Raw genomic sequence first — 27281 nt, forward strand, 5'->3', positions numbered from 1 at the left:
CGTAGGCTTTATTTAATAACAAGCATAAATGCATTCATTATAACAAATAGAACAGGAACAACTTGTTTAATATAAACACATATAATATAACTTAATATACCAATACAGCTCTGAGAGGTTTGTGAAAGAATAAAAGTGTAGCACTGAACACTGAACTGTAACGGATCTCTTAAGAGGACAGTATATTCTAGAATATACCATCAAATATGCCAAGGAAAGCTTCCTCCTCTGTGCTGTGAGTAATGAACAAGAAGAAATAGAGTAAAAAGCAATTATACATTAATCAGGCAAAAATAAAATCACCTTAATAAAAGTAGAGAAGTCCCAGTCATAGCATTTTAAAACAATTGCTATCAGAGCCCTCATTAAAATGTAATTCTGGATACTTGTTGGTGTCAATCAACTCATCTGGCTGAGTTTCACACAACTTATTTTTAAAAAGAAACTAGGTATATATTTTTTCCCCAAAGGCATAGCTTAGTTTTACTAAACACATTATTTAGTTTTTACTAAGCAGTGACTCCCTGTAATTACAGCGAATGTATTGACCACTGCAGAGCCTGATCTTTGTGTACCATGTGACCTGCTCCGTAAGCTTTGCTAATACATCCCCAGCTAATCAAGAGCAGGTTAATCAATAACTCACTGTTTATGTTTAGAAACAAATAATAAAGACATGCTTCAGTTAACATGCTTCAGCAATGTTATACAACTTATACAATGCAAAGGAAGTTTATGAACAACTTCAAGTTTTGCACAAACTTAACTGGAACCACATTGAAGATATGTTAAGAGATAATTTATGGAGTGCTAGCAACATACAAAGTAGACTAGCAGGAGCGCAGCACTTCAATAATCTACTTCACATAGAAAAACCCTGACAGCAGGAACAGTTTATTGGACATTTCTGCACATGGAGGGCTTTCCATAACTAAATAAAACATGAATTTTACTCTTTGCCAGAAAATCGTGAAGGAAAATGTCCGGCCATTGGTTTGTGAGTGTAAACTATGGCACACTTGCAACATGCAGCAGGACAGTGTTGTAAACACACCATCAAGTCCACTTCTGGCTACCCCAGAAGAACCAAAATGAATGCTTTGGAGTGGCTTTTTCAAAGTCTGGCCATAATTGTAAAACTGCTTTTTATATTGATTTTCACGGGTTATTTATCTGATTCTAACACTGTTTATGTTTAGAAACGAATAATAAAGACACGCTTAAGTTTTGTAAAGAAATTGGGATATTTTAGGTCATATTAAAGTTATTATTCAGGTTCATCTCTAAAAAGTTTTGATACTTTAAATCTGGTGCTGTCAAAAAAAAGTGACAGCACAGACTGTAGTATCTGGAACTTTGTTGCTCTGTTAGGTGGGATACAGTCACAATATTAATATCGACCATGTAATATGGATAAAATTAATCAAGTTGATTTTACTGCACTGTAAAAAATAACACAGTTTTAATGAATGCTGATGATAACCCGTCTTAAAACACTAAGACTTGGGACGACAGATCCTGATTGGGACATCCCTAGATAAACAGTGAGATTAGATTACCTTTTCTGAAGAGGCAGGTTGGCACTGGATGTTGCATTTATTGTAGAGAAGAAATTCAACCTTCTGCTAACCTGTCCACCCAGAGTGTGTGCTGGGAGTTTTTCAGGTGTTTTTACATTGAAAACATCACTGAAAACATTTGGTCTCTACACAAAGTGAAAGACAAGAACACAATAACTGTACAACTCCCACAACCAAGAACAACACACCAACGATAAGAAGCAACATCGGCACTACGGATCACGTTCAACTAGCAAGTCAGACAATTTTAATTAGCAAACAAAAAGAATGGAAGGAAAATTAGCTTCACATGCCCACACCTGTTCATCCCAGTCCAGTGGAATATTCTTCTGTGATGTGAATGACTGACTGATAGAAGAGGGTCCAACTTTCCTGATTTCAGGATTTGGATGTGAAATCGACCTAAAACCAGCATGAAATTGAAAGATGTTATTTGATGCGTGTGGTTTTATGTTATAAATTCAGCTGTAATAAGATTCAATCCTTTTTTGGAGTCAAACCTCAGTGAAGTAGTGAAAGTGGTCATACAGGGCTCTGCTTGTGAGCTGCTGATCCGCACTGGTGCTGTCAAAAAATACACAATAAGTAAATTTATAGTCATTACAATTATGGAAAGCAGGGTTGTTCAGATTACAGTTTTCTGGCCTATCATCAATCTTTTAAAAGCCTGATATATCATTACAATTTTGGTCTATATTGATTTTTTATTTTTTGAAGAGTTGCTACATATAGAGACAAAGTCGCAAAGTTGGTGAAAGGGGGTGACTATTGTGTTAATCATAAAAGTGTGCGCCCATCTCCAATCTCCCATAATTGAGAAAATTGGCGAAGATTTATTGGCGCACCTCAAATGGAGAGATATTCCAAAAGTCTTATTGGTCATAAAATACACAAAAGCCTTTATAAAATAACATAAAAAATATTTTTTTCAATTAAATTTGACTTAAAATGTAACTACCTGATATCTTGTTTTGAACATGCTGCTGCACCTGAGGTTGAAAGCCTCTTGTACATGGGGGTGGGGATGCTTCGCTGGCATTCAGCAAGTTTTCATCATCAAAATCTCTCCAGTCATCCCATTCATTTCCTAGGTCAAAGGTGACAGTTGGTATTTGAAGAGATGAAGGACTTTTGTAGGGGGTTTTTTGTTCTGGCACCGCAGTGGACCAGCCTGATGAAGCTGAGCTGACTGTGCTGATCTGGTTCGGAGGCAGTCTGGAGCCCGAGCCGGATTTCAGGGTCATCCACTTTGAGGAATCTGGAAAGAAAAATTATATAGCAAACAGACAGGAAGTAAAATAAAATATATTTGTAGAGTTCTAGAAAAGTGCAGCGTGAGAGTTCAACTTGCTATATCACAAGCGAGTTATTTTTTTATTACTATAAAGAGAACAAATGTATGGCACTTAACATACATGATACATGATACCACAGAATGTGTCATATTAATAAACAAAATTAAATAGTTAAGCAGAACATGGAACGCTGTACTTTGATGATAAGCTGGTGCTGCTGGAGAAGTTTTGTAAGTCTCTGCCATTCCCTCAGGACCGTCTTCTGCATGGAAACGGTAATCTGAAAACGAAACAAGACGACAGTAGAACAGAAAAAATAAATGTAAGCTGTCGAAATCAGTTCAGTAGAATGGTGGGCCAATGTGGCCAGAAAACAAAAGGAGGAGCAAATTTCCACCTAAAACCTCTAAAACATTTTTGAGTTTCAAACATTGAAAGTTTTCAACAGTGGTTATTATTATTTGTGTTTACAAGAATGGCCAAAAATGAAAACTGGCCACGGTAGATGATCATCTGAAGACTGATGCATCTCTCAAGTTCTGTGTCACAAGGTTTGTGGAGTTTAAAATACTCTTTATGCTAAAGTTTGTTTACCTCTGTCAAAATCCTCCAAACAAACTACATCAGGCAGCTCAGCGTAGTGTTCCGCTGTCAGCTCCATGTCCGCACTTTTATACCCATTTCCTGCATGCCTGCACATAAACACACAGAACAAAAGCTTGAAATAACAACGTTTACTCACACGATGCTTGTTTTAGCATTTATCTAGCCACAACTTTTCATCAAATAGATACCAGAATAAGCTAGGGATCATGTCTTAGTGTTGTGAAAAATGAAATGAGAAAATCTGATTTTCAAAAACAAAACAAGAAATGCAGATCTGCTAGAGCTGCAGTGTGGAAACATAAGTTTCAGTCAAAGAAGAAAAAAGCAGTTGGGACACCAAACCTTTTAATAGAAAGCTGAAAAATATTGCCTAGTTGATCAACGACCTCATTCCTTCTTTGAAATATTCAACTTTTTATATGGAACTATCTAAATCAAAAATGGAATATATTGGATGTACCGATTTATATTTTTATAGTTTGGTCTCTTGTCTAAAGGTTCTCCAAGATGTTACAAGCTAGCATTTTAGCTACAAAAGCTAGCTAAACAAAATTACCCAACTCTGATGGATTGTATTTGGAATGAATGAATGAATGAATGAATGAATGAATGAATGAATGAATGAATGAAATGTAAGTACCAGGAGCCAGAGGGAAGTGTTTCTCTGGGTTTGTAAGCAAACCTCTTCATGTTGACAGACAAAGGCTCTTCACTCATTTTTATCTGATGATCACAAAACATGAAACATCCACAACATGAAGCACATATGTTGCTAAATTAAACTTACTATTTTACACATAAAGGTGTTTGCACCAACACACATACAAGGTCTTTGATAGAATGAACTTTGAAATGCAGATGTTTTATTTAAGGATTGTTCTTATTAGAACAAAAATGAACAGTCAATGAAAAATCTGTAGAATGTGCCACTTTCTTTTTTCTTAATCAGTAGATTAATTGATAACTGCATTGGGTTTTACACTTATATCTTGAATGAAGAAGACAACTCTGTATGCCTTTCTATGTTCTGTCCTATGTTTTCCGTTCTGTGTTGGTACAGCAGTTGATCACTAGAGTTTTATATTTTTAAGCCGGTAATAAAATGCTTAACAAAAAGTAAATATTGACAGAAAAGCATAACCTTGTAATCTGTCTGGACTTAAAGTACAAGAGTAGTTCATTTCCGAACTCTGAAAAGTCTTTCAGATAAACTACAACAAAGACCAGTACAAGTTACAAAGCTATGATTATTATATAGACTAACATTTAAGCAGAGAGGCAGTGCAAAAATCTTCTTGTCTACCTTAAGGCGTTTGACAGGGGTCTGTGCAAGTACGTCAGACCTGTTCCTCAGGTCCTCCAAGTAAGAGGAGAAGCTGGATTCATAGTTGGCTGACCTTTTCTGTCCTACAGCAACACCTACTTTACCTAAGGAGGAAATACAGAGGGGTTAACACAAAACCGACAAACGGAAACATGTAAATTACACAGGCTGACATATAAACCAGAAAAAGTTATATGTTTTACTCACAGCAGTCATGAGCACAGAGGTTCTTATTTTTGCAGAAATGATTGCACTGTCTTTTACTGGCTGAGTCTGATCACACGCACACAGAAAAAAAAGTCAGCTCTCTGCGTTGATGTAAGGAACAAAAACTATTTTACCTTGTGGCATCAACCAAAACCATCATTATTAAACTACTTTATATTGCCTTGCTTCTTTGCAGATGAGGTTTTTGGAGTCTCAGCGCAGTGTGAGCGTTGAGCTCTCTGTCCAACAAGATTATCTGTTTTGCTTTGTGGAATTTCGGTCCCCAGACTTGGAGCTGCAGCAGAGTAGTACACAGGAAACTTCAGCTGGATGTCCAGACCCACTGCAAAGAACGACAAACTCAAGTTTAATGAGCTCTGAAAATTCTACTCTTTTTATGAACATCTACATTTACCAAAACAAACAAACTGTAACTGTAACTATTTCCCAACACTGAATTTTCACCTACAAAATAAATGTTTTCAAATTACAAATTGATATGAATAAACTGTGAACAAGGTATATTCCCTGTTCATCTCTAACATGTGAGAGAAAAAGACTTTTGAAATGTTTGTTAATATATTTCTAAGCAGAAATGTATCTAAAGATATTTCCGTAGTTTACCATATTCTGAGCTGATGAGGTTGACACTGATCTCATTTCCTTTGGAAGTCTTAGGCACATCTATCTTTTTGGTCCAGCTACCAGACTTCAGCAGCAACGCGTCCCTGAAGAAACAGAGATGAAAACGCCCTTCTTGGACCAGCTTAAACTCCAGTTTTGTTTTAATACAGCAACATTAACCAAGGGGAATGTTTCTCACTTGAGTTTGTGAAGAATGACTACATGGTTTTCAGAGTTGCCAATGATCAGAGAGACGTAGTGATGGTCTGGAGCTGTTCTCCTGGACAGCAGCTGGGTTTGGTTTTGTAGGTTCACCTTTACCACAATCTCAGCTGTGGCACTGCTGTACCTGGGCAGCTACACACAAAAAAAACAAGAAGCTTAAAGACAGAGGAGCGGAGATAACAGAAGTTGAAATCACTAGTGTGGGATGGAAATCTATTTTGAAGTAATCAAAATGGAATAGTTAAGTAAGAAAGGAGGGAACAGGGATTAACAGAAAGTTCTCTATTTACTCAGTTTTGGTTATCCTCGCCTAGAAGTCATATTTACACCAAACTAAAAACTGTAGCTCAAAACAACAACAAAAAGTTTCTCAGTAACAAAAAGTCAGACATGTTTTATTGCTGCATTTGATTCGCCTGCAGGTCAGAGCTTGGAACTGCGAAAGAGTTCAGCGTGTTGTAGCTGCAAGTCGAAAACCAGTAAGAATTCCTATTTATGTTGGTGCTAACCGCTACTCAAACACAGGCTGATAATAACATACCACATGTCCAAACTCTTTTCTCAATTCTTTTAACTAGCCTATTGTTTTTGATGAGAAAAGGGAACATTTTGTACATTATTTTAATGATCCTACTCTCACTCAATTTCTTTGGAACAAATATGCAATTATTAATAACTGAACAGTATTTTTATGTTTTAAGTTTGCCATTACTGTACAGTATGTTATTCTTACTGCTGTTATTAATAATTTTTTTGTGTCAATCTATATGAAACAATTGGCCTGCTGTCACTTTGCTGCTGAGAACCAAGAAGACTTATCCTATTCTATTCTATTCTATTCTATTCTATTCTATTCTATTCTATTCTATTCTATTCTATTCTAACTTGTTCATAAGGATGTATAGTTTATTAAGTCATAAATTTAAAAAATTCATATTTACACTTTACAACAACTATCACTACATTCTATATGTGCAGCGGGAGCCATGTTGGATACTAAACTTGGAGTTGATGTAATTCTACAGCTTCCTTTGTCTTTGCTAACGTGAACTAAGAGAATTTTAATAAAATGTTTGTTAATGAAACAGAAAAGAAATTCTGGACAGGAAACGTATCCTTTGAAAACATAAAATGATTCAAATGAATACAAAGATGCTTTTCTGATTCTTGTTGCTGTGAGGCTCACCTGTTCCAGGTTAATGTCGTACTTTGGAAGATGAACGACAGATTCTCTGATTTGGCTTCCAAATGGCGGATGTCTGTTAAGAATCTGCAATGGGACAAAAAAATTTTATTAGCAGAAAATGAGGCAAAAGGTTAAAATCAAAACAAGTTTCAAATGAAAAGAACTTTAATTATAAGCAGTCACTAAACTAACAGTCATAAATCAGTCAAAAAATGTGAAAGTGCATTCAGACAAAGGCCTGAAAATAACATCCTAAAAGTAGGTACTAAACATACTTTTCATTAAGCTCACATTACTTTATTAAACATGTTTTTTGTTTTTTTTTATTGGTCTGATGTCTAATTGTAAATGTCTTGTTTATATTAGCTGTCTGTGGTAAAATCATCACAACTAACAGAAGAAAGGCTGCAATTAATCTATATAGTGTTGTCAAGAAAACTGGCATAGGGTGTGAGATCTTTCCGGGTGCATGCAGAAAAGGTGCATAGAGGCCTGAGAGAGAATAAGTAATCCTGTAGTTTGATTAAAAGTTAATTAAGTTGAATAAGTCTGAATAACATGAATATAAGTAATCACTCAATAACTTTCTGCAAAGCATCTCTGATTAATGATCTGTAATGATTTAAATATGTAATGATTATGTTAATAATTAACAACAAGGAAAAGATGTGATGTATGGAAAAGATGTGATGTATTGTCAATGCATATGAAGTTATAATCATCTAAAATCAATTTAACAAGAGGTTGAATGTGTTTACTGAGTTTTAATAGATAAAGTGAGTTATAGAATATAGAAAAGACGAATGTGCAGTACAGCCCTGAAAACAGGAAATGTCGCAAGCAGTTCTGAACAGATGGCCAAGAAGCACAGGAAGAAAGGGGAAGTACGGGAACTTCCACTGTGGTCAGCAGGCAGGTTGAGAAATGGGGGGGACTTTTTCATGAGACACAGCGGCCGTGAAGGAAGTCACGTAGGCCAAACCTTCCCATACACACACATGGTGAGGAGAGGCATAAAAAGGGGCTGAAAAGAGGAACCAACCGTTCCCAGTCCGGCGGCGGAGAAGAAGAGACAACACCTGCAATAGCATGCAGGAGCAGATTGAAACACGGACCGCACTTCAGAACTACGGGGAAGCTCAGACTTCACACCGCGAAGAAAGGACTGGGTCCCGTTGCCCCATCTCTAGTTCTTTATTGGACAGACGGTCTCGTCTCAACTCAGCACTTTCAAACTCTGCAGCAGGACTTGGAGGAAGGACAAAGGTCCCACAAGGAGGAAGAACTGGGTCTTGCAAAAAGGATTCAGACCCGTTCTGCTTTGTTTCCTTTCTAAGGAGGATTTTTCCCCACGAGACAAAGACCTCAACCAAGGATGCAAGAAATTCCTGTTGCCAAAAGATCCATCATCGTCTGGGTATGAGTTGAATCTGCTCATTGAATTTCCATTTCAGAACTTGCGACTTAATTCTTAGAGAAAGGAGACAGAGTAGTGGGATTGTACATGTAAATTTTATTACACTGTTTTTGATCTATATACGATTGATAATTGATTTGTATGTCGCATATCCCTGCTTAAGCTTGCTTAATAAATTTATACCACAAAATTCTAATGAGGTTGGTGGACAGTGGAATTAATAGAGTCATTTAATCTTTGTCCAGTTCTTTTAATCAAGGTAAAACTAATGTACATGATTCCAGTAAATAGGAGGCTTCATAATTTCCTTTGGTGAGAGTAAATAATGACCCTGGGACTTACCTCTAAGTCACTAAACATAATCTAGCCGGTTCCAAGTGCAAGTTATGATTTAGAAAGTGGGCTACCGTTAACAGAAGTGGTTATGGGAATTATGCAGCTGCGAGGGCTACTCAGCTGATTGTTTCTTAACTGTAAAGGGTCATAACTTCTGGATTGGAGGTAGTTAGAGCTAGACGAGTCACTTTCGCTACCAGTTTAAATAGATTATCTCTTATAGAGTACTCTTAGGGTAATACCCAGGACTCAGAGATTTTCCGGACCTGTTAGACGGAGAACTGGTCAGTAGGCAGCCCTGGGGAGTAGTGAGGAGTGGGCGGGGCTGACTATTGCAGGATAACCTACAGTGTGTTTCACTTAGTTATTTAAGTTCCTGAAATAAATTAACTTTTCAATAATATTCAAATGTATTGAATGGGTCTGTATATCATAGTGCAGTGAAACACACAACAGTGTATGGTTGTCAGAGGTTTCCAGTAAAAACGTTAGAGTGGCTGACCAGCTCCAGCTCTCTGGGGTTGGTTTGCTCTATTTTGCTGAAACTGGTGAGGCCAGCATTCACCATGGCAGTTGACAGAGTCAAACCTGAAGCACGGTGTGACACGGAAAAACATCAAGTTTAAGTTAATAACATAGAAATTTAGGCATAAAAAGGTCTTGTATGGGAAGTCTAATAATATATTTTAGTAATGTAGTCCTGAATTTAGCCATTTTATGATGCATAGTGTGGCGATGCACTGACCTATCTTCTCCATCTGTTTGGAAACAAAAGGTGAGTTTTCCCACAACTTAGCTCTAAAGCACTTAGCTAAGATCAGGGAGTTAAGCGCAGCACAAAACCCAGTCTTAGATTGCTGACTAAGAAACTCTGACAAGCCTGTAGAGAAGAAAACACAAGATAAGTCAGAAAAAGAGAGGCCTCTGCAATGAAAAAGAAAAAGAAAAAAAAAACTGTTCACTTATTGCCATTTTTTATATAATACTCACATTTGCTGATGCGCATTCCGATTCTGAAGATCTTTGCAGTCTCTTGTGTAAGACCAAAGTCTTGAATTGAGATCGAGCTCAACTGAGCCTGAATTAAGCTACAAGAAAACATGGATCAGAACCATCAATGTTCTTGAGACAGACACTTTTATATGATATTCTACCAAAACACACCGACCAGTTCACTTTCATCTCGCTGGTTTTGATCTTTCCCTCAAGTGGAAATCTAAAAGAATACATCCAACAATCTAACGCTGCTATTACTGTATCTGGTTAGACATATAGTACAGACCAAAAGTTTGGACACACCTTTCTAATTCAATGGGTTTTCTTTATTTTCATGACTATTTATAAGGCAAGAAATCCCACTTATTAACCTGACAGGGCACACCTATGAAGTGAAAACCATTTCAGGTGACTACCTCTTGAAGCTCATCAAGAAAATGCAGAGTGTGTGCAAAGCAGTAATCACAGCAAAAGGTTGCTACTTTGAAGAAACTAGAATATAAGGGGTATTTTCAGTTGTTTTACACTTTTTTGTTTAGTGCATATTTCCACATGTGTTATTCATAGTTTTGATGCCTTCAGTGTGAATCTACAATGTCAATAGTCATGAAAATAAAGGAAACTCATTGAATTAAAAGGTGTGTCCAAACTTTTGGTCTGTACTGTACATCAAGAACATGTTTTGATGTAATACTTTATAATCCTTCAAAGGCGTCTGACCTGATGGTGGCCCTGTTCTTGTCTCTGTTCAGGGTGTTCAGGGGTTTCTTTTCGTTTACTCTCAGCTGAACGTCCCTGAACTCCTTGCTCTTTGACACCAGGTCAACCTGTGCACAAAATGCCAAAGGCCTTTAAACTGGATCCATTTATTCATTGCCACCCTTTAGTAAAAGTGTTCTCTCAAAATATTTGCACCAACTAAAGTCCTGTTTTAAGCCAAAGCACACAGAATGTGGATTTTTTTTTCCTGTAGCACAGAGAGCCTACCAGGTCACGCAGTGTTTCGGTGCCGGTAACTCTGCTGAACAGCTGCATTGTTTCAAAGGCTACGCAGTATCTCGCCATCAACCTGCCAGCTTCTGTTAAAATACAAGAAGCGTCTTCAGATAAAAACATAGAAACTCCTTTCAAAGCACTAAGGTAACATGCTATGTTTCTCCACCTGTGGGTTTGATGTTGATATCCTCATCCATAGTGATCAAATCAATGGCCGACAGAGAGTTGAGGTTCTTCAGACACAGTTCTGAAAAAGACAGGATAATCCAACTGGGTTACCCTGTATTTGAAGGGGTGTGCATAAGAATGTCATGACACTGTCATGAGCATGACAAAAACACTTATAATGAACATGAAGAAATCTTCATGAATGTTTATGACAGCTGTCATTAAGTGGCACTCGGTAAATACTGACATTTTCAATGCAAAATTCTGCATTAAAAGTCTCAACTTTACATTAAAAGTGACACTTTTAATGCAAATTAAAAGTGTTAATCTGGTCCCAGTTTTGCAGTGACACTTTGCATTAAAAGTGTCACTTTTAATGCAAATTAAAAGTAACATTATTTACCAAATGACACTTAATGACAACGGTCATGAACATTCATAAAGACTCCTTCATGTTCATTAAAGGTGTTTTGTCATGTTTATGACAGTGTCATATCAGTCTTATGCACGCCCTTCAAATACAGTGTTACCTCAACTTTTACCTTTGACTACAAGAATACTGTCAGCACTTTGCTAATATCTGGTACTATTTTCATCAGTTTTAATGTATTTGCAGATAACTGATCAGTCAGCGCTCACCTTGCAGCTTTGCTTCAATACCATATCTGTCTAAGTTGGTTGAGAAACCTGAGTAGAAAGTGAGAACATAAGGGAGTAAACATCATACTTTATTATATTTATTGTATTTATGCTAAACCTCAGATATCTGTATCTGTATCTGTATCTGTATAGGAAGTGAAAAGAGTGGATTGGTGCATCCCTAGTTTTAATATGAGAAAAAGGATGTGTATGCAAGGCACTGAAGAAGATAAACACTTGAATTTGAATTTATGGGGCTGACCGTAGTGTGACGGGTTCTTAAGGGCTCTGATGTACAGGAAGGTGGAGCGTATCCAGTCTAGAGCCATGTTGACATCACTGATGGTCTGGAGAACAATCTCAGCATTCAGGTGCTCCACCAGGTGACTGTGTAAGCTACAGGAGCACAGCATATTATAATATTATCTGTATTGTGGGTATGCTTCTGCAGGAAAGAAGGACAGAGAAAAAAGAAAAAAAAGAGGGGTGGGGAGTAAAAACAAGCATCTCTTTGTCCTACCTGCTCTCAATGATCTCTATCCCATTCATAAGTTTCATGTATTTCTCTCTGGTGTGAACCTTGGTCATGATCACTGCGGTAGCTGATGTATCAAACTGAGGGGTTGAAATGCAGTGAGAAAGAACGTGTAAAATGTCATTGTATTTAAAAAAAACAAAAAAAAAAACAACAAACATTGCAGTGAGAACAAAAAAACAGAAAGTGTCCCTCAAGTTTTAACTGTGTTGCTACCTGAGGCCGCCCCGCCCGGCCAATCATCTGCAGGATGTCAGCCTCGCTGTACTCTTCACAGGAGCCGGCAACGTACTGCATCGTTGACTTGATGACCACCAGGTGAGCAGGAAGGTTCACCCCCATAGCCAGAGTCCGGGTTGTAACTGAGACGTCACAAACAGCAGGGCATCTTAAATTATTCAGCCTTCTCTGCCAATTAGGTTTATGGGCAAAATTCTAACTGGTCCATGCATTTTCGATAAACAAATTACATAATAACAGCTTAAGCAGGTAAGTAAAACTATTTAAACTATTAAAATAAACTATTTGATCATGGATTTGATCCAAATTCAACAGTAAATCGTGTAACTACTGTAAACTCAAAATTATTCAAACCCCTAAATAATATTCTTCATAAGCCTGGGACCACACCTGATCTCTCAACGCTTTGATTAGTTACATCAGGTCTGTTGGTTTTAAAGGGGGGGTACTTTGCAAAAGATTGTTTTTGAGCTTTATATTATTACTCATCAAAGACATATCTGGAGTGTTGCTTTGATTTGAGAAATTCTTTAATCCCCGTGACAACCATTTGGGGACACCTGCTCCTACAAAGCACCGCATATTTACCCAAAGCTCCACCTTGAAGTTTTAGTCCCCAGCTGAGCTCTCGCCCCACAGAGCAGCCCTCCCTCCGGACTTCCCCACTCAGCTCCTCCAGGCTAGTAGCAGCAGAACTGTGCATCAGCTGAGCTCATTATAGGAACTTCTTCTCAGCCCAATATTTCTAAAACTGTTGTAAACAGCATCACGGAGAAGCATTGTTGCGATGACATGCTGATGGCATAGTGTCGGAAAGAGTAAGAGCTTCTTAAAGAGAAAGAAGTCAATTTTAAGGCGTCAGTTGCAACTAAAATGCAAATTTAGCTGTGGGGGTTGAACAATTTTAAGCGTACCTGTACAATGTACCCACACACTGTAGTTTTCTCATCACTTTGAAGAAGAATGATGGAAGAGAATTACAGTAAACTCCTATGAAAAGAAACTATGTGGTTTGATGCAACTATCTTAACCATTAATATATTATTAAAAAATCTGGGTCATTTTCTGGCATAGTTATCTTCCAAAACAGACACTGTGACTATTTTTCTGAGTCATGATAATAATAAAATGCTTTTCCATAGACCTTGTATTTGCTCTTACATAGGACAGGCAGGTCTCCCAGGGTGAAGGCCTCTTCTACCAGCTTCCTGTCAGACAAGTCAACGCCTGCATGGTGGTAACCAACTCCTAACATCATCAGATCTGGGCCAAAAGATGAACACAAAATGTTTTATGTAAACACACGTGGGTTCTGTCAGATGATCCAGACTTTAACAGGTTTATGTCTCACTTCTAAGTTATAAAAAAATAGGTAAATTGACCAAATAGTTGATAGTTATTAAGCAACACAGTTTTAGAGCAGTTCACTGCGCTAATTAAATAGGCCATCAAGCAATACAACTACACTGCATTATTACTACTTTTACACATCGACATATAATAGTTTCCCAAACGTTTGGTTTAACATGGTGCAAGGTGCAATACCTCTCAGTTTTGAATCCAGAATAGAGTTTGCATATTTCGTCAACCTGCAAAGTCAATAAGATCTCATAAGCACAGCAGAGTAAACTCCAATACTCTAAAGAAATCTACAACATATTGTTATTAAATGATTCGCACAGATAGACATCAGAATGGTGCACCTTTGCTTGTGTTCAAAGCTCATTATGAATCGGGCATCCTTGGCCAAAACTGCAGCCGACTGCTGAACTCCTTTCCTTGTTGAGCAAAACTACAAAAAGCAAGAGATGCAAAATGAAAGGAACAGTAAACAGAAAAAGGGGAAAAGTAATCCTTTAAACTAAAAAAAATATTGCCACCTTCTATAAAGTCATGTAAATAACTACGACACCACAGACTGCGTGTTTTTTAATTTACACAACTGTTAATAAGACTAGATCAATCATATTTTTCCAAGGACTGTATAAACATGAGAACTGGGAAAAAAAATAATTAAAAACTAATATGACAAATAGAAGACCCAAAAGTTTACGCTGTTTTTGTGGCTTATTATAACTTATTTTAATTTTGTTTTTTTCTTCTGTATTCTAACAATTTCTAAATAATTTCCTTTGAATTTTTTGTTAATTTTTGCATAAAGAAATTACAAGATATTTTTTATTTAAATGTATATCTTTTATATATATATATGTATATACTGTATATATATATAATAGTATATCATGGTATATTACCAGTGTTTCCTCACTAATCTAGAAGCTGCGTTTCCACAGTCGCACATCCACAATAGTTAGCTGTTCTACATCTTTCTTTATGTTCTGTTTAGTTTGGTAACTTTTCATAAAACCAGTGGGTTTTATATTTGCCCTTCTGTTTTTAAAATCTGCAAACCGCTTTACTTACACCTGTCTGTATGAATACTGCTAACTAGTAAAGCTTGATTGACAAATAATAACTTACCCTTTACATTGCCACTCAAGGATTACATGTAAACACAAAAAGCATTAACTAACTGTCACCTGCTCCACTTACCACTAGCGTAGGCTTCTGGTCAGAGTACGTCTGTATGATATTGGCCATCTTGTAGTTGAGCGACAAATCAAACTTGAACTCTGTTTGTGTCCCACTGCAGGGGAATCCCAGGACCACCTTACGAAGCTTTACTGGACGGTGGCTCTCATCCATACTCAGATAGGAGGCCGGCTCGCTCCCATTGGACAGCCAGTCAGCTATCTAACAACCCAAGCAGTTCTGAAGTCAGTCGCAGATTACTAACGCTGCCAAGACAGATCTCTAACTGAACGTGTTTCATCGTGACACCTACGTCACATATGTTGGGGATTGTGGCCGACACAGCCACTAATCTCATTGTGACGCCTGCCTCTGGGCTCTGAGATGTCCTGTATGAATTCACTGCCTTCATTCTGCTCACCACCACTTCCAACGTGGCGCCACGGGTTGCATCCTTCACCACGTGGACCTGGAAAAAAAATTTTTTTATGCTGGTTAAAACCAGAAACCTGTCTGGGATTTAACAGGAAGCTGACCAAATCTTTTTTTATTGCATATATTTTATTAATAATAGATGCAGCTAAAGATTTCTGAAACATACAATGCTTTCAGAAAGTATTCAAACCCTTTCCATTTTTTTATTATGCTTCGGTCGGAGATTCGACCCAAATGAACATCTCTGGAAAGGCCTACAAAAACAGACTGCCTATCAACGCAACCAATCCAATTTTACTGAGTTGAGATGCAGTGTCTTATAATAGTGACATTGATCATCCACCAACTAGCAGATTAAAAGGCACTATTCATTTTTACAAGTGATGCACATTGTGAAATAAGTGATATTACACACTGACCTCGTCAATTAGGAAGAGTCTAACAAGCTGCAGCAAAGAATTATCCTTCCATTTCCTTGTCATGCTGTCCCACTTCTCCTAATAACCAAACACAGCAATGCTTTAACTACTGAGGGAAACAATGATGGTTTTACATATCAGAGGTTTTCTTTTGCTGCTCTCGTTTGAGTTGCATCACACACAGGTGTGGTCAGGATGATGTGGGAGTCATGAATCTCGAACAAGTCATCGATCTCTGTGTCACCGGTCAGTTCCTTGCAGGTCAGCCCCAGAGGGCCAAACTTCTTGGTCCAGCTGTCATAGCACTGGCTGCAGAGCGCTTTGATGGGAGCCACTGGGGAGAACAAACACAAAATCTGCCCACCAGAAACAAATCTATCATTTTATTTCTATATGTGTTTTGCATTTTAACACAAATACCAAAGGAAAATATTATTTTGATGCATTATTTTAGCAAACGGTTGGGCTTTTTTTATTATTATTATTACTTAGAAACTGTGGAGTACTAATTACTTTTACAAATTTAGAGCATTCTTAGAAAGTCCAGAGAATACTTGCTTATATATATCTAGCAATATACTTATTTACAAACCCAGAACAGGGTTTAGAACAAACTTAGAATCCAGGGAAACTACCTTAGCAACTATTTTTTAGACTCCTATTCAAACCCAGAAAAGGAATTAGGCCTTTGTGATACTTACTTATATAACTAGCAACCCTGAATAGGAGTATCTAGTTTATATACTTTGGATCAACATTATTATTCTTTTCTTCTTTTGCTCTTTCTTTAGGTTTGTCATTTTGTTTGTATTTTCTTTAAGTCATTTAAAGCACTCTGAATTTCTTTGTTGCTGAAAATGTGCTATATAAATAAAATTACTTTACCTCACCTCACTTTACAATGATGTGTGCGTACTAAAATTGAACCGATCAGGCATTTCTTGGTCGATGCCTATTTTATTTCTTTTTTTACATCTAACCTGCTGATTTTGATTTTGAACAATTCTGTTTTTTAAGGACTAAGCACGACAGAAAATGAAGAATTGTGATTGTTCTAATTCATATCTTAAAGCATACTAACTTTTCTTGACAGTCACTAAACTTAAAAAAAGCCCATCAAAGTTCATGCTGTTGCTTGGTGCATTTATAGACTAAAAATAGTGGGAGTTTGTTGGCCTAGTCTATTTCCTGAATATTAAAATAAACTCCAGGCTTTCAGTATTTAATGTGCTGCATATATTTTTAACCAATCAGATCCAACCATAGAGAAAATTGGCCTATATATTGGTCTCACTATACACAGCTTTGACATCTCTCCATGGTTCCTGAGTCTCCATTAATAGGCGAATGATGGCGAGCTCAAACAGAACCGTTTTCCCCGATCCAGTGGGAGCGCAGGCTACAAAGTTTTTGTTTGTGTAAAGAACCTGCAAACACAGCAAAAATTATAACAATATTATGTTATTTATCTTATTTAGCAATATGTTTGTACGGTTTCTTTTAACACTCACGTCATCCAGAGCTTTGGATTGGACGTAATTGAAAAAGGGGAACTCGCTAAAGATGGATCTGAATTTTACTGCTGCGTTGCACGTTTCAGGAAATCACTCCGCTTGTTTCCAGCGTAATTCAGAGGTGGACAAGTAATTTCCAAAAGTCTTTATGTACATGAAACAAACAGGAAAGGATACGGATTTCTGACACGGGGCGCAGAACTTCAGAGCCAGAAGATCCTAAGATGGAAGCAAACCAAAGACGATGTTTGCTTACAGCCACATTATTTGCACAGCAAAACACAAAATTTTACCAAGTGTTTCTGGCTTAGTACACTTGAAAAAATGTTTTTTTAAAACCTAACTTCAAAGCACAGTAGTTCTTGTGCAAGTTGTAGAAGCTTAATTCATTTAAGTAATATTGATCAAAAAGTAGATTTTATCAGTTATAACAAGACATTTTCCCCCATTTTATAAGTAGATTTGTTTTTGCCAGTGGAACTACTTTTTCTTTCATCAATATTAAGGAATTATATACGTAAAACATGCTCATATATCTTGTTGAAAAGTTACTTATAAGTTAGTTTTGTCTCATTTCAAGTGTAAAAAAATGTTGGCACTATAAACTTCAAGATTTTGTGTTTTTGAAGTGCAGATTTTAATAAGATATATGAATCAAACTGAATGCAAATATTATTTTTAGAGTCAGAGAGTTCAGAAGCTCCGTAGTGTTACTGTCTACAGCTTCAAGTGGTTACCACCTAGTGACCAGTTGGTTTCATTACAGTAAAGCAGTCAATGAAGGGAGCTCACATTATAACGCCTCATCTTACCCAGACACACTACGGCAGCTTCTGCCACAGTCAGTAATGGAAATACTTATCATTATGAGTGTTATTTGATAAACAGTGAGTGTGTCAGTGTTGAGCAGAACCTTGTATGTGCAGCGGCTGAGGCGTCATGGGTGGAACGAAGGCTCTCTTTGCGCCCTTGTCCGGCGTTTCTGCATGTGGCTCCTGCTGCAGGGGTCGCACGCTCGCCGCAGACGAGCATGAGAACGGGGGAGCCGCTTTACCGACAGCAGCCTGTGGTAGTTGGAGAGCAGGAGGCACTGTCGCCATGGCAACCGGGCTGAGAAAAGTTTGAGGTCTGAATGTTTTCTCGCCGCCGCCGTTCCCGCTGCGAGACTTGAGGTCGACGTTGGTCGACAAATCGCCTGCGCCGCTCAGCGCAGGACTCCTGAACAAGCTGTTGAGTGTGGAAGGAGAGAAAGGGAAACTGAAGCAACAGCAGGAAGGTAGAGGGAGAAGGACGACTGCTGCTGAGCCGTAACAGAGAGGGGAAAGCATTCAGGCGTCTGGCTTCCAAGACCAGTATAGAGGATGGCTAAACATCATCTTGTGTTCTTTTGGAAAACTCTGAGAATATTTACAGCACACCTACTTTAAGGAATCAGCAATATATTTTAATGCTCCACATAGGAGCAATAAATCAATCAATCGTATAATAAATTAAAACAAGCTCGATAATTTTCATTTGCATGATTTGTGGATTTGTCTCTCTCTTTCTACCTAAAACTGGAGGACAAAAGTCTTCAGTCTGGTGCTTTGGTCTCAATAAGTCCTTTTTTTGGAGGACAATTTTGTTTACAGGTGACTTCATAATTCATGTTATTTGTTGTTTCTGTTGTTTTGTTTAATTATTTTTGATATTTAAAATGTCTTTCAATTAAAAGCTCTTTAGAAATGAAAGCTTATTGATATTTGAGAATGTGTTCTTGCATTATTATGCCATTACCGTTGCATTAGCTACCTGAAAACGGTCGCAGAACAACAATATAATCGTTTATCCGGATAGCTTCTGGAACAATTTATCGTCAAGCCGAATTTGTTATTGTGACAGGCTTAACTCCACATACATATAGAGAAAAGCAAACCATTGTGGATCTGAATAAAACAAACATATGGAAGAAATCAGAGCTTTTAAGACATTTCAATTTACAACATTGAATTTTGATGGCTGTAGCTTAATCCTCTGATTATTTATGTGATTTTTTTCAAACTTAAAATTCTTTTGATTCTCAAGCAAAAATTTCAGTCTATTGAGACTATATATATTTATTTAATAGAAAAATAGGTTTTGCATGTGAAAGTGCAAAGGTATTCATACTTTTTGAACTTAAATACATTTTGGAATGTATTTAAGATAAATTGATTTTGTTGGATAGATCAACATAAATTACTACAAAAAATGAAAAATCTAAAAAAAAAAATACCTAAAAAGCATGGCGTGTATTTAGCTTCCTTTAGGCAACACATTGGAGAACCAGAGTATTCATGATACTTCTGTATCATGAATGATTTATTCCCAAGCCCCTCCAGAGCCTGATGATATCCTGAGGAGGTAATTTAGTCATGAGTCAGCTGTGTTGGAGCAGCAACACATCTGCAAGACACTGGCTCCTGAAGACTGGAGCTGCATTATGCAGCACATATTTATTTGTACACTGCGACTCAGGGAAATTTCCATAATTTCTCAAATCATTTCTCCAATAATTGGAGAAAATATAGAAAAACTGATACGTTGCTAAAACTAGATGTTTCTCCCAACATCCATATACTTATATCTGATATACAGATCTGCATATCAGATCTGTATATCAGATCTGTATATCACATCTGATATACAGGTGTTAGAGAAACTAATAAATGATTCTACTATGAGGCTAACAGCAATGTCAAAAGAGCTGAAGGAAATTGTGTGTGCACACACTGTGTGGACAATTATCAGGCAGTTTCTCTCGCTTAATCCAATATGTTAATTAACCTCAAACATAAAGTAAAAGTGTGGTTTTAGTTTCCTTATAGGGAATATACTGTATGTGCACAATTATTAGGCGACTATTACTCTGCAGAATTATTATGCAACTAGATGAAAAACACGTTTTCCCATCTCATGTCATTTAAGTCAGAATTACAAACAACTCAAAATGTATTTTATCACACAGAATTAAATCACCTGTAATGATTAAATCCATCAAACTTTGATATCCATCAATGCTAGGAGCTAGGAGCTAAATATGCCTAAAAACGATCATAGGGTCAAAATGCTCACTTGTCTTGTAACTGCACACATAATTACTAGTGTAGACGCCAACTAAATAAGCCTGAATCCCGAATAATCAAAAGGTACTTCAACAAAAGTATTAATCTTGTGCAACTGGATTTTTGCATGTTTTTCTTTTTTTATATAGGTCTCATTACATTTGTGAAATGTTTTTGAATGATTTGTCATTGTGTATCACTTTCACGTTTAAACAGGACATTTTAAAAGAGGTATGTGCAGTTCTTTGTATTCATCTATCATCTAAAAATCCTAGTGAACGGAATTCAAGCTTGTGGCTGTAACAATGCAAAATGATAATAGACCTTAAAACTAGCAAGGCACCGCAGTTACAGACAGTAATCCTGTTAGGTAAGGCATTCCTGAATAATGGTCTGCATCTGCCTGCTGGGAAGACCAACTTTGTTGACCTGCTGTGTATGGACACCGGCCATGTGCACTTAAACATTTCAATCACATTGCAGTCACATACAAGAATTCATGTGTGATTATTTCAGAAAACAATGGCTGTAGCTTTTTTTAGTCCAATTTATTTAATGGAATTCTGATAAGTGAGTGGCACTTGCCTTCTTCTTAAAGGTAGACCAGGCAAGCATCTGCTGAGAGCTGCATGACAAGAGTCCAGCCGGGTTTCATCTCCACCTCCGCCACTCAGAAAACTACCCTCAGGGTAATCCTTTAACTCGTCATTACCAGAGCAACCATTATTTCCCTTGAGGTTGCTGGTGCAATCACCTTGAGTCTCCTCAAATCTTCTCTCTTCATCATTAAAACTGTAGAAACTGTTGATTTTTGACGAAGAGGCATTGAGTCCTTTAAAAGGAGGCTGGAACGTCTTGGGTTTCTGTGTGAAACCTGAAAATACATAAGTAGTAATTGAAAAATGCATGAGCTCTTAACATTATGGCTTTCAGCAGTGCTTTCCTGACATACGAAATTTGGACAGAACTTTATTATTACATTTTTACTGATGACTGAGTGGATATAAATCAGGGCCTGAAATTCGGTGATTATTATTGAAAATCCGTCAGTATTAATGCGGGAAATCCCAGCAAAATATTATAGCAATGTGCAACAACTTGGACATTTGTGTAGGAGCCATGAAGTAAAACTAAAAAACACTTCCGCTACTCCCTGTCGCGCTCCCCATTCCTCTCTTTAAAGGGCGGATTACACGGTTCTGACATTTTCTGTCATGTTTTATAAACCACACCCGATTATTTATATAGACGTTTAAAAGGGCGCTTCAATTACAGTACTGTAATCAAAAAACCGCTCCGTTTCAGGTAAATTGAACGGGATGTGGCGGCGCTCACCTTGTGAATGCGAAGGCGGATGTGACGTTGGCGCGAGAAGGACCGCCAGTTTTGTTGATACAAATGCAAGCAACTTTCCGGCAGACGGCTGCAAACGTTGTTATCGCTGAACATTTGCGGCTATGCCTTCGCGCTGCATCGCGGCGTTTTGCTCCAACACTCGTGAGGATGGTGTGAGCTTATTCAGGTTCCCCAAGGAGCCTGAGCTACTTTCGAAGTGGGTGAAGGAGGTCAGACGTACCCGTGAGCACTGGAAGCCCACCCCTACGTCTGTACTGTGCTCGGAACATTTTGAGTTGCACTGTTTTGACTTTGTTCCCGTATTAAAGGAGTCGCTTGGGTATTCGGTTCAGCACAAGCGCGTGCTGCTACCAACAGCTGTACCCACAGTGTTCCCCAGTGGCACAGCTGGAGCCACACCGAGCAGCGGTCAGCATGGCCAGGGAGCGAGTGCCATGGCTGGTCCGGCGAGCACGACCACATCCCGCTGGATATCCCAACCCGCCCTTCGGTCTTGCATAGTCAAGCTAAAGAGGACGCAGGTAAAATCCGAGATCATGTGTATTTAAGTAATGTAAACATGACAATTATTTATTCAATCTTAGAATCATACCATCCTACCAGAATTAGGATGGTAAAAATATTGAAGGTAATCACATTTCCCTTGTCTAGAGTATCACTTTGTTCTATGTATTTAATGAAATAACTGCTGATTTATAGTTGTTAGCTGTGTGTGTATACACACACACACACACCCAGACGGGGCTGTCTATTGATTAAAAATATCAACACCTTCCTAAAATAATGGCCTAAGTCAATTTTTGCCAATTCGTCATGTCAAATCATGACCAATTGGTCATAACCTTCATGAAAAACGTTAATGACAATACAATCATCAACGTTTTCAGCTGCTTCCATCATGGGTGTAGACTGGTCAAACATCCGCAAATTGTTCATCACAATGGGCTCTTTGCACCTGCGCTGACGTCACAACCGCATGCGCAAATGCGGCTCTCTTTTTTCTGCTTTGAGTTACCATGACAGCTAGAAAAGACAACGTCTTATTTCAGACGCAAATAAAACAATACTATGAACATTGCTGTCTTCCTAATATAATGGGCTTTTAAGTTTTCATGGATTTCCAAGCGGTCCTGAATTAAGATGACGGTGGCTTGTAAATATTCGTCGCTAACGCCGCACAGCAAAGTTTACAGCCTTCACTTCACTCCGATGAGCTTCTTCAGTCTAAAGGAGAAGGTAAAGGAGCCTCCTGTGTTATTTCCATGGAATCACTTCTGTATTCAGCCTGAAAGAGCAAGTGTATGAGAATGAGTGAGCAGATCAGAGCCAGACAGCCGAGCAACTAATCCGCCTGTACACACTGCTGTAAACACCATCCTGCTTCACAAGAAGCATGCAAAACTAATAAAGCGAAGTAACACGGAGACCTTAAGGAACACGGCCATATTTTTCTAAAAGCAACAACTCTGAACCTGAACAGTCAGCTGAACTAGAACTCCGACACCAGAGCTGCTCTACTGTTAAGCTATGGGCTTGTTGTTCCTCAGGCTTCAGAAGCAAAAAGCCCGAACCGTAAAATCCCTCGTTACTTGGTCTCTGACACTAACGACAATAAACGCAGGTAATATACTTGAAAACAAGGTAAAAACATTGTCCGTTAATGAATGATGAAAAATGTTTAGATACTTCAATAGCACATTTTTACAAGAAAAATGTCTAGCATAAGCTAAAGCTAATGTTAGCCACAAAGTTTATAAAGAAAGTAAAACTCACCTTCGTATCTGTGTATAACAGTATCAGGAGAACATCTTAAAACTGTTCTCCAGTTTACTTGTCGGGGCTTCGGATTGATGTTCATCATTAATTGTTACCTTGGACAAGCCCTGCGAATACTGAGTGTAAAGAGCCTTTTTCAATAGATCGGAAAAGATTGAGCCGCTTTTCCCCGAACGCGGAAGCTGAGGTGCAAAGAGCCCATATGGCTGTCGGATTTTTCAGCCTCTGACCTAGCTGGTGCCGCGGCACTTTTTTAAATGAAGGATATTTGCATGACGGCCCTGTGCCAAAAAACACCACAAGAAGAAATGGCGCTTGAAGTGTCAATAATGCCATGCCTCGGACAACTGAAGAAACATCGAGTGAAGCTCAACTGCAGAACTTTCCAATCTATTAGCATAATCAATGACTAGCAAATCTTTTAGGGCTTCTACAAGTCAGATATAAAGCAGTTTATTAAAGTAAGCAGAGAAGAATGTTGCTTAATTTAAAACACTACATACTGTATAAGGCAGAGAGAGATTCAGCCTCCTGTTGCATGTCCTGAGTGGCTGGGATATGTGTAAGAGGTGGAGGAACATCTAACTGCCACTGACTGCCTTCCAGAGGCAATGGTTTTCTGTAAAAATAAGGTTCAGGAAAATAAAACAGGATCATTTCCCCCAGAAAGTGGACAATAAAACTCTAATTGTGCAGTGGATCTCTAAATACTTACACCTTGTGTACAGTGGGCTTCTCAAAAAACAGACTGTCCAAGGACAGCGTGCAGTCATCTGCATCAAACATCACTCTGGGTAATGCAGACTGTCTTTTAAATGTGAACCACAGCAAGTTATTCAGTCAGCCTGAATATTGGTGACAGAGGTTTGGCTATAAAAAAAATAGGAACAGGAAAAGTGTCCATGCCACAGACTGACAAACATTTCTTTTATCCTTAAATGGAGACCAAGGTCCTTTTTTATGGTTTATTAGAAGCTTATAAATAGATACGTTTTAAAGCATCAAACAATAAGTTACCATTATGTTCTGGTGCTATTCACTTAAAAGATCCAATACATTTTTGAATAATTTAATATGAAATAAATAATATAAAGTAATAAAACTTCAAAAAAAAAGCTACCTATTTGAAAAGTGCTCCATTGTGACAACAGGCAATATTTTTTTATTCAAACAATTAATAATAATTTCATTTATATACATTTAAGCCCAAAATTATCAGATTTAGATTTAAAATTGTTTGACTTCAATCAAGAAGGATAGTAAATAAAGAGACTCCTTAAAAGACAATAAAACAATGTAAAAAATTATTATGAAGGTTAAATATATATATCTGTTTTATCTATATTTTATTTAAAAAAATGGAATGTCAAAAAATTATACCTATCATTAAAGGAAAATTTTTATTAGTGTTACAGCCAACAAAACCTTCTTATAACTACTGTCCTTCCTTGCATGTTTCCACTTTAATTTTATGCTTAGATTTAGCATTAAATTATGAGCTATTAATGCACTTCATATAATTAAACAAGCAAAAATAAAATCCAGCTTATATAAGTCACAAAAGTCATGTTAATATTTAATCTAAAAAGCTCAAATTGATCTTCTTGAAACCCCAATTTAAACATTCATATATTCATATAATTAGTATTGTATATGTAAACCTGTATTAGCGGAATCGAGGTATATCAAAGATTTAAAATTAAATGGGTTAACATTGCTAAAAAAAGGTATAACATTCAGTAGAATCAGCACTCAAAATATTAGTAGAGTTTCACTTGAGCATATGCTTAAAAATAAAAACAAATTCACTTTTTTGTCAAAACTTTAATAATTATTGTGCTAGTCTTAAAGCAACAAGTGTAATAACTTTTGCTTCTTTTTTTTTTTTTTTTACATAGAAGCGATTAAACAATCTTTTATTCAAAAATGTTTTGATTGTAAAGGAATTCACTTTTTTAGCATCTTATGGTCTGCTTTGTTTTCAGTTGTTTTTTATAAAAGTTTAGACATATAGATTATTTTTTTTATATAGTGGATTGATTGACTTCAAATTTTTTAAGACCTCCGTAAAGCCCTTACCAGATTCACAAACTACTACAGTTATCTTTGTGGAGGCCTCAGGTAGCTCTTTGGATTGTAACATTCTTACTTTACAGAGAGAAGCACAAAACTAAATGCCTGAGGGATAAACGAAGAAAACGTTCTTAAAAATGCTAAGTAACCATAATCATGTTGTCACCATGTACACAATGCATATAGACTGTGTGAGCTTTTTGCTATTTTAAGTTGTGATAACTGCTAGCTTGTTCTAATTTATGCCGTATTTTAAAAAAGATTTTAAAAACTATTGTCTTTGGCTTGGCTATATTGTATGCAATTGTATACAAGCATTGCTAAAACTGATATTAAATAGATCCAATATGTTAAAAATAACAGTAAATACCCTTTTATGATACTTTTTATGAGGTATCCTAATTTTTTCATGACCTTAAGCTCTGTGACCAGATAACCTACAATTAGCAAAGCAAGCTAACACGATTTTAACAATATATTTCTCTGATTTATACTTCAAAACACTGAAGCAGCATGTTCTGTTAAGGACTACATAATAATGTTTGTGTGAACAATTTAGTGACACAAAAAATTATTTTTACCACAACTATCATAATTTTTTTTATGCCAGGCAGCCATATTGGATTTTTGTGTAATGGTTAAACCTTACATTTTCAGGCCCCTTCTATTTTTTTTTTCTAAAATAAAAAATAATGGCCTTTAACATCTGATTAAAATTAAAACATGTCCTTCAATCAATCAAGTAATGTCAATAGAAAACTATATGTTTTTATTTTTTGATATAAAATAAAATGGAAAAAGCCATGTTGAACAGTTTTAATATGTCTACAAAGATGACGGAGAGGCAAGCTTGGCATTACCGTGGCCGTATTTGTTGTACTGTTATAAGTTTGAGAGCGACTGTACAAGATGGTGTTTATACGGCTTTTAGCTCCAATTGATAATTTTAATAAGTATTACATTTACTATTTAATAAAACTATTATCAGTTTAGAAGCTGTCAAAGTGCGTCACACGGCATTGCTAGCTTAGGTTAGCTAATGACAGATAACAGTCTACCATGACGCTATAATGTTGGTTTACCTACAGTGAATAACGACATAACTCATTCTAAATAATCTTTGTATACATACCTGTAACAATAAACATATACGTCCATATTTATTCCAACATTGTTAGGCACGTCTGGAGCATGAGCCTGGACCCTCTCTATCAGTATTACTCTACAGCAGCTGAAGGTTGAACTCATATAACGCAGTAGCTATTCCATTTGCATGTCTGTGTTTTTGACAGGTCTTATGTTCCGATGTTCAGATCTGCGTTACACGTGAGAACTGTGAAACAGGTCGGTCTGTGAACTGCTGGGATGCTTTTAACTGAGTGTGTAAACGCGTCTTTCTTAATAAAGAACGCTAGACAGAGGACTGGACAGGAAAATTGCCGGTCACAAAAACAACAAAGGCCAAAGAAAAGACAACCTTGGGCAGATGGTGGTAACATATCAACTCTCCTGTTGGAAGATGATTCCCGTCTTTGCCTTATTGGCAGCTGTGAACAGGGAAATGTTTGAGTCGCAAATGTCCAACCCAGACAGAAAAGGGATGTTTAATCTGTCTAATAGAATCAAACGATGTTTAACCGCCATCACCTAAAAAAAAAATCTGCCACCCAAAAGAGATGGTCATTAACTCAGGTTTTTATGCCTCCTATCTGGACTGAA

General features: G+C 37.2%; 1 protein-coding gene across 1 annotated transcript; it reads right to left on the minus strand.

Annotated features, from left to right (window-relative positions):
- On the minus strand, positions 1-24370 carry hfm1 (helicase for meiosis 1). Its single transcript, XM_032564782.1, has 39 exons — positions 24205-24370; positions 23993-24108; positions 20943-21231; positions 18188-18501; positions 17452-17493; positions 17272-17342; positions 17055-17187; positions 15943-16094; positions 15761-15838; positions 15220-15375; positions 14928-15128; positions 14078-14166; positions 13920-13963; positions 13536-13637; positions 12351-12496; positions 12120-12214; positions 11862-11995; positions 11600-11647; positions 10959-11039; positions 10784-10875; positions 10517-10623; positions 9969-10016; positions 9791-9888; positions 9546-9680; positions 9303-9388; positions 7048-7131; positions 5836-5993; positions 5637-5740; positions 5194-5355; positions 5013-5078; positions 4785-4909; positions 4122-4204; positions 3470-3567; positions 3072-3155; positions 2539-2838; positions 2081-2144; positions 1880-1982; positions 1560-1705; positions 1-233 (listed from the first exon to the last, which is right to left on the minus strand). Exons 1-39 carry the CDS (start codon positions 24273-24275, stop codon positions 188-190), a joined length of 4551 nt encoding a protein of 1516 aa, XP_032420673.1. The 5' UTR covers positions 24276-24370; the 3' UTR covers positions 1-187.
- Positions 24371-27281: the final 2911 nt, after the last annotated feature.

Source organism: Xiphophorus hellerii, chromosome 6, assembly GCF_003331165.1.
Source record: "Xiphophorus hellerii strain 12219 chromosome 6, Xiphophorus_hellerii-4.1, whole genome shotgun sequence".
Lineage (NCBI taxonomy): Eukaryota > Metazoa > Chordata > Actinopteri > Cyprinodontiformes > Poeciliidae > Xiphophorus > Xiphophorus hellerii.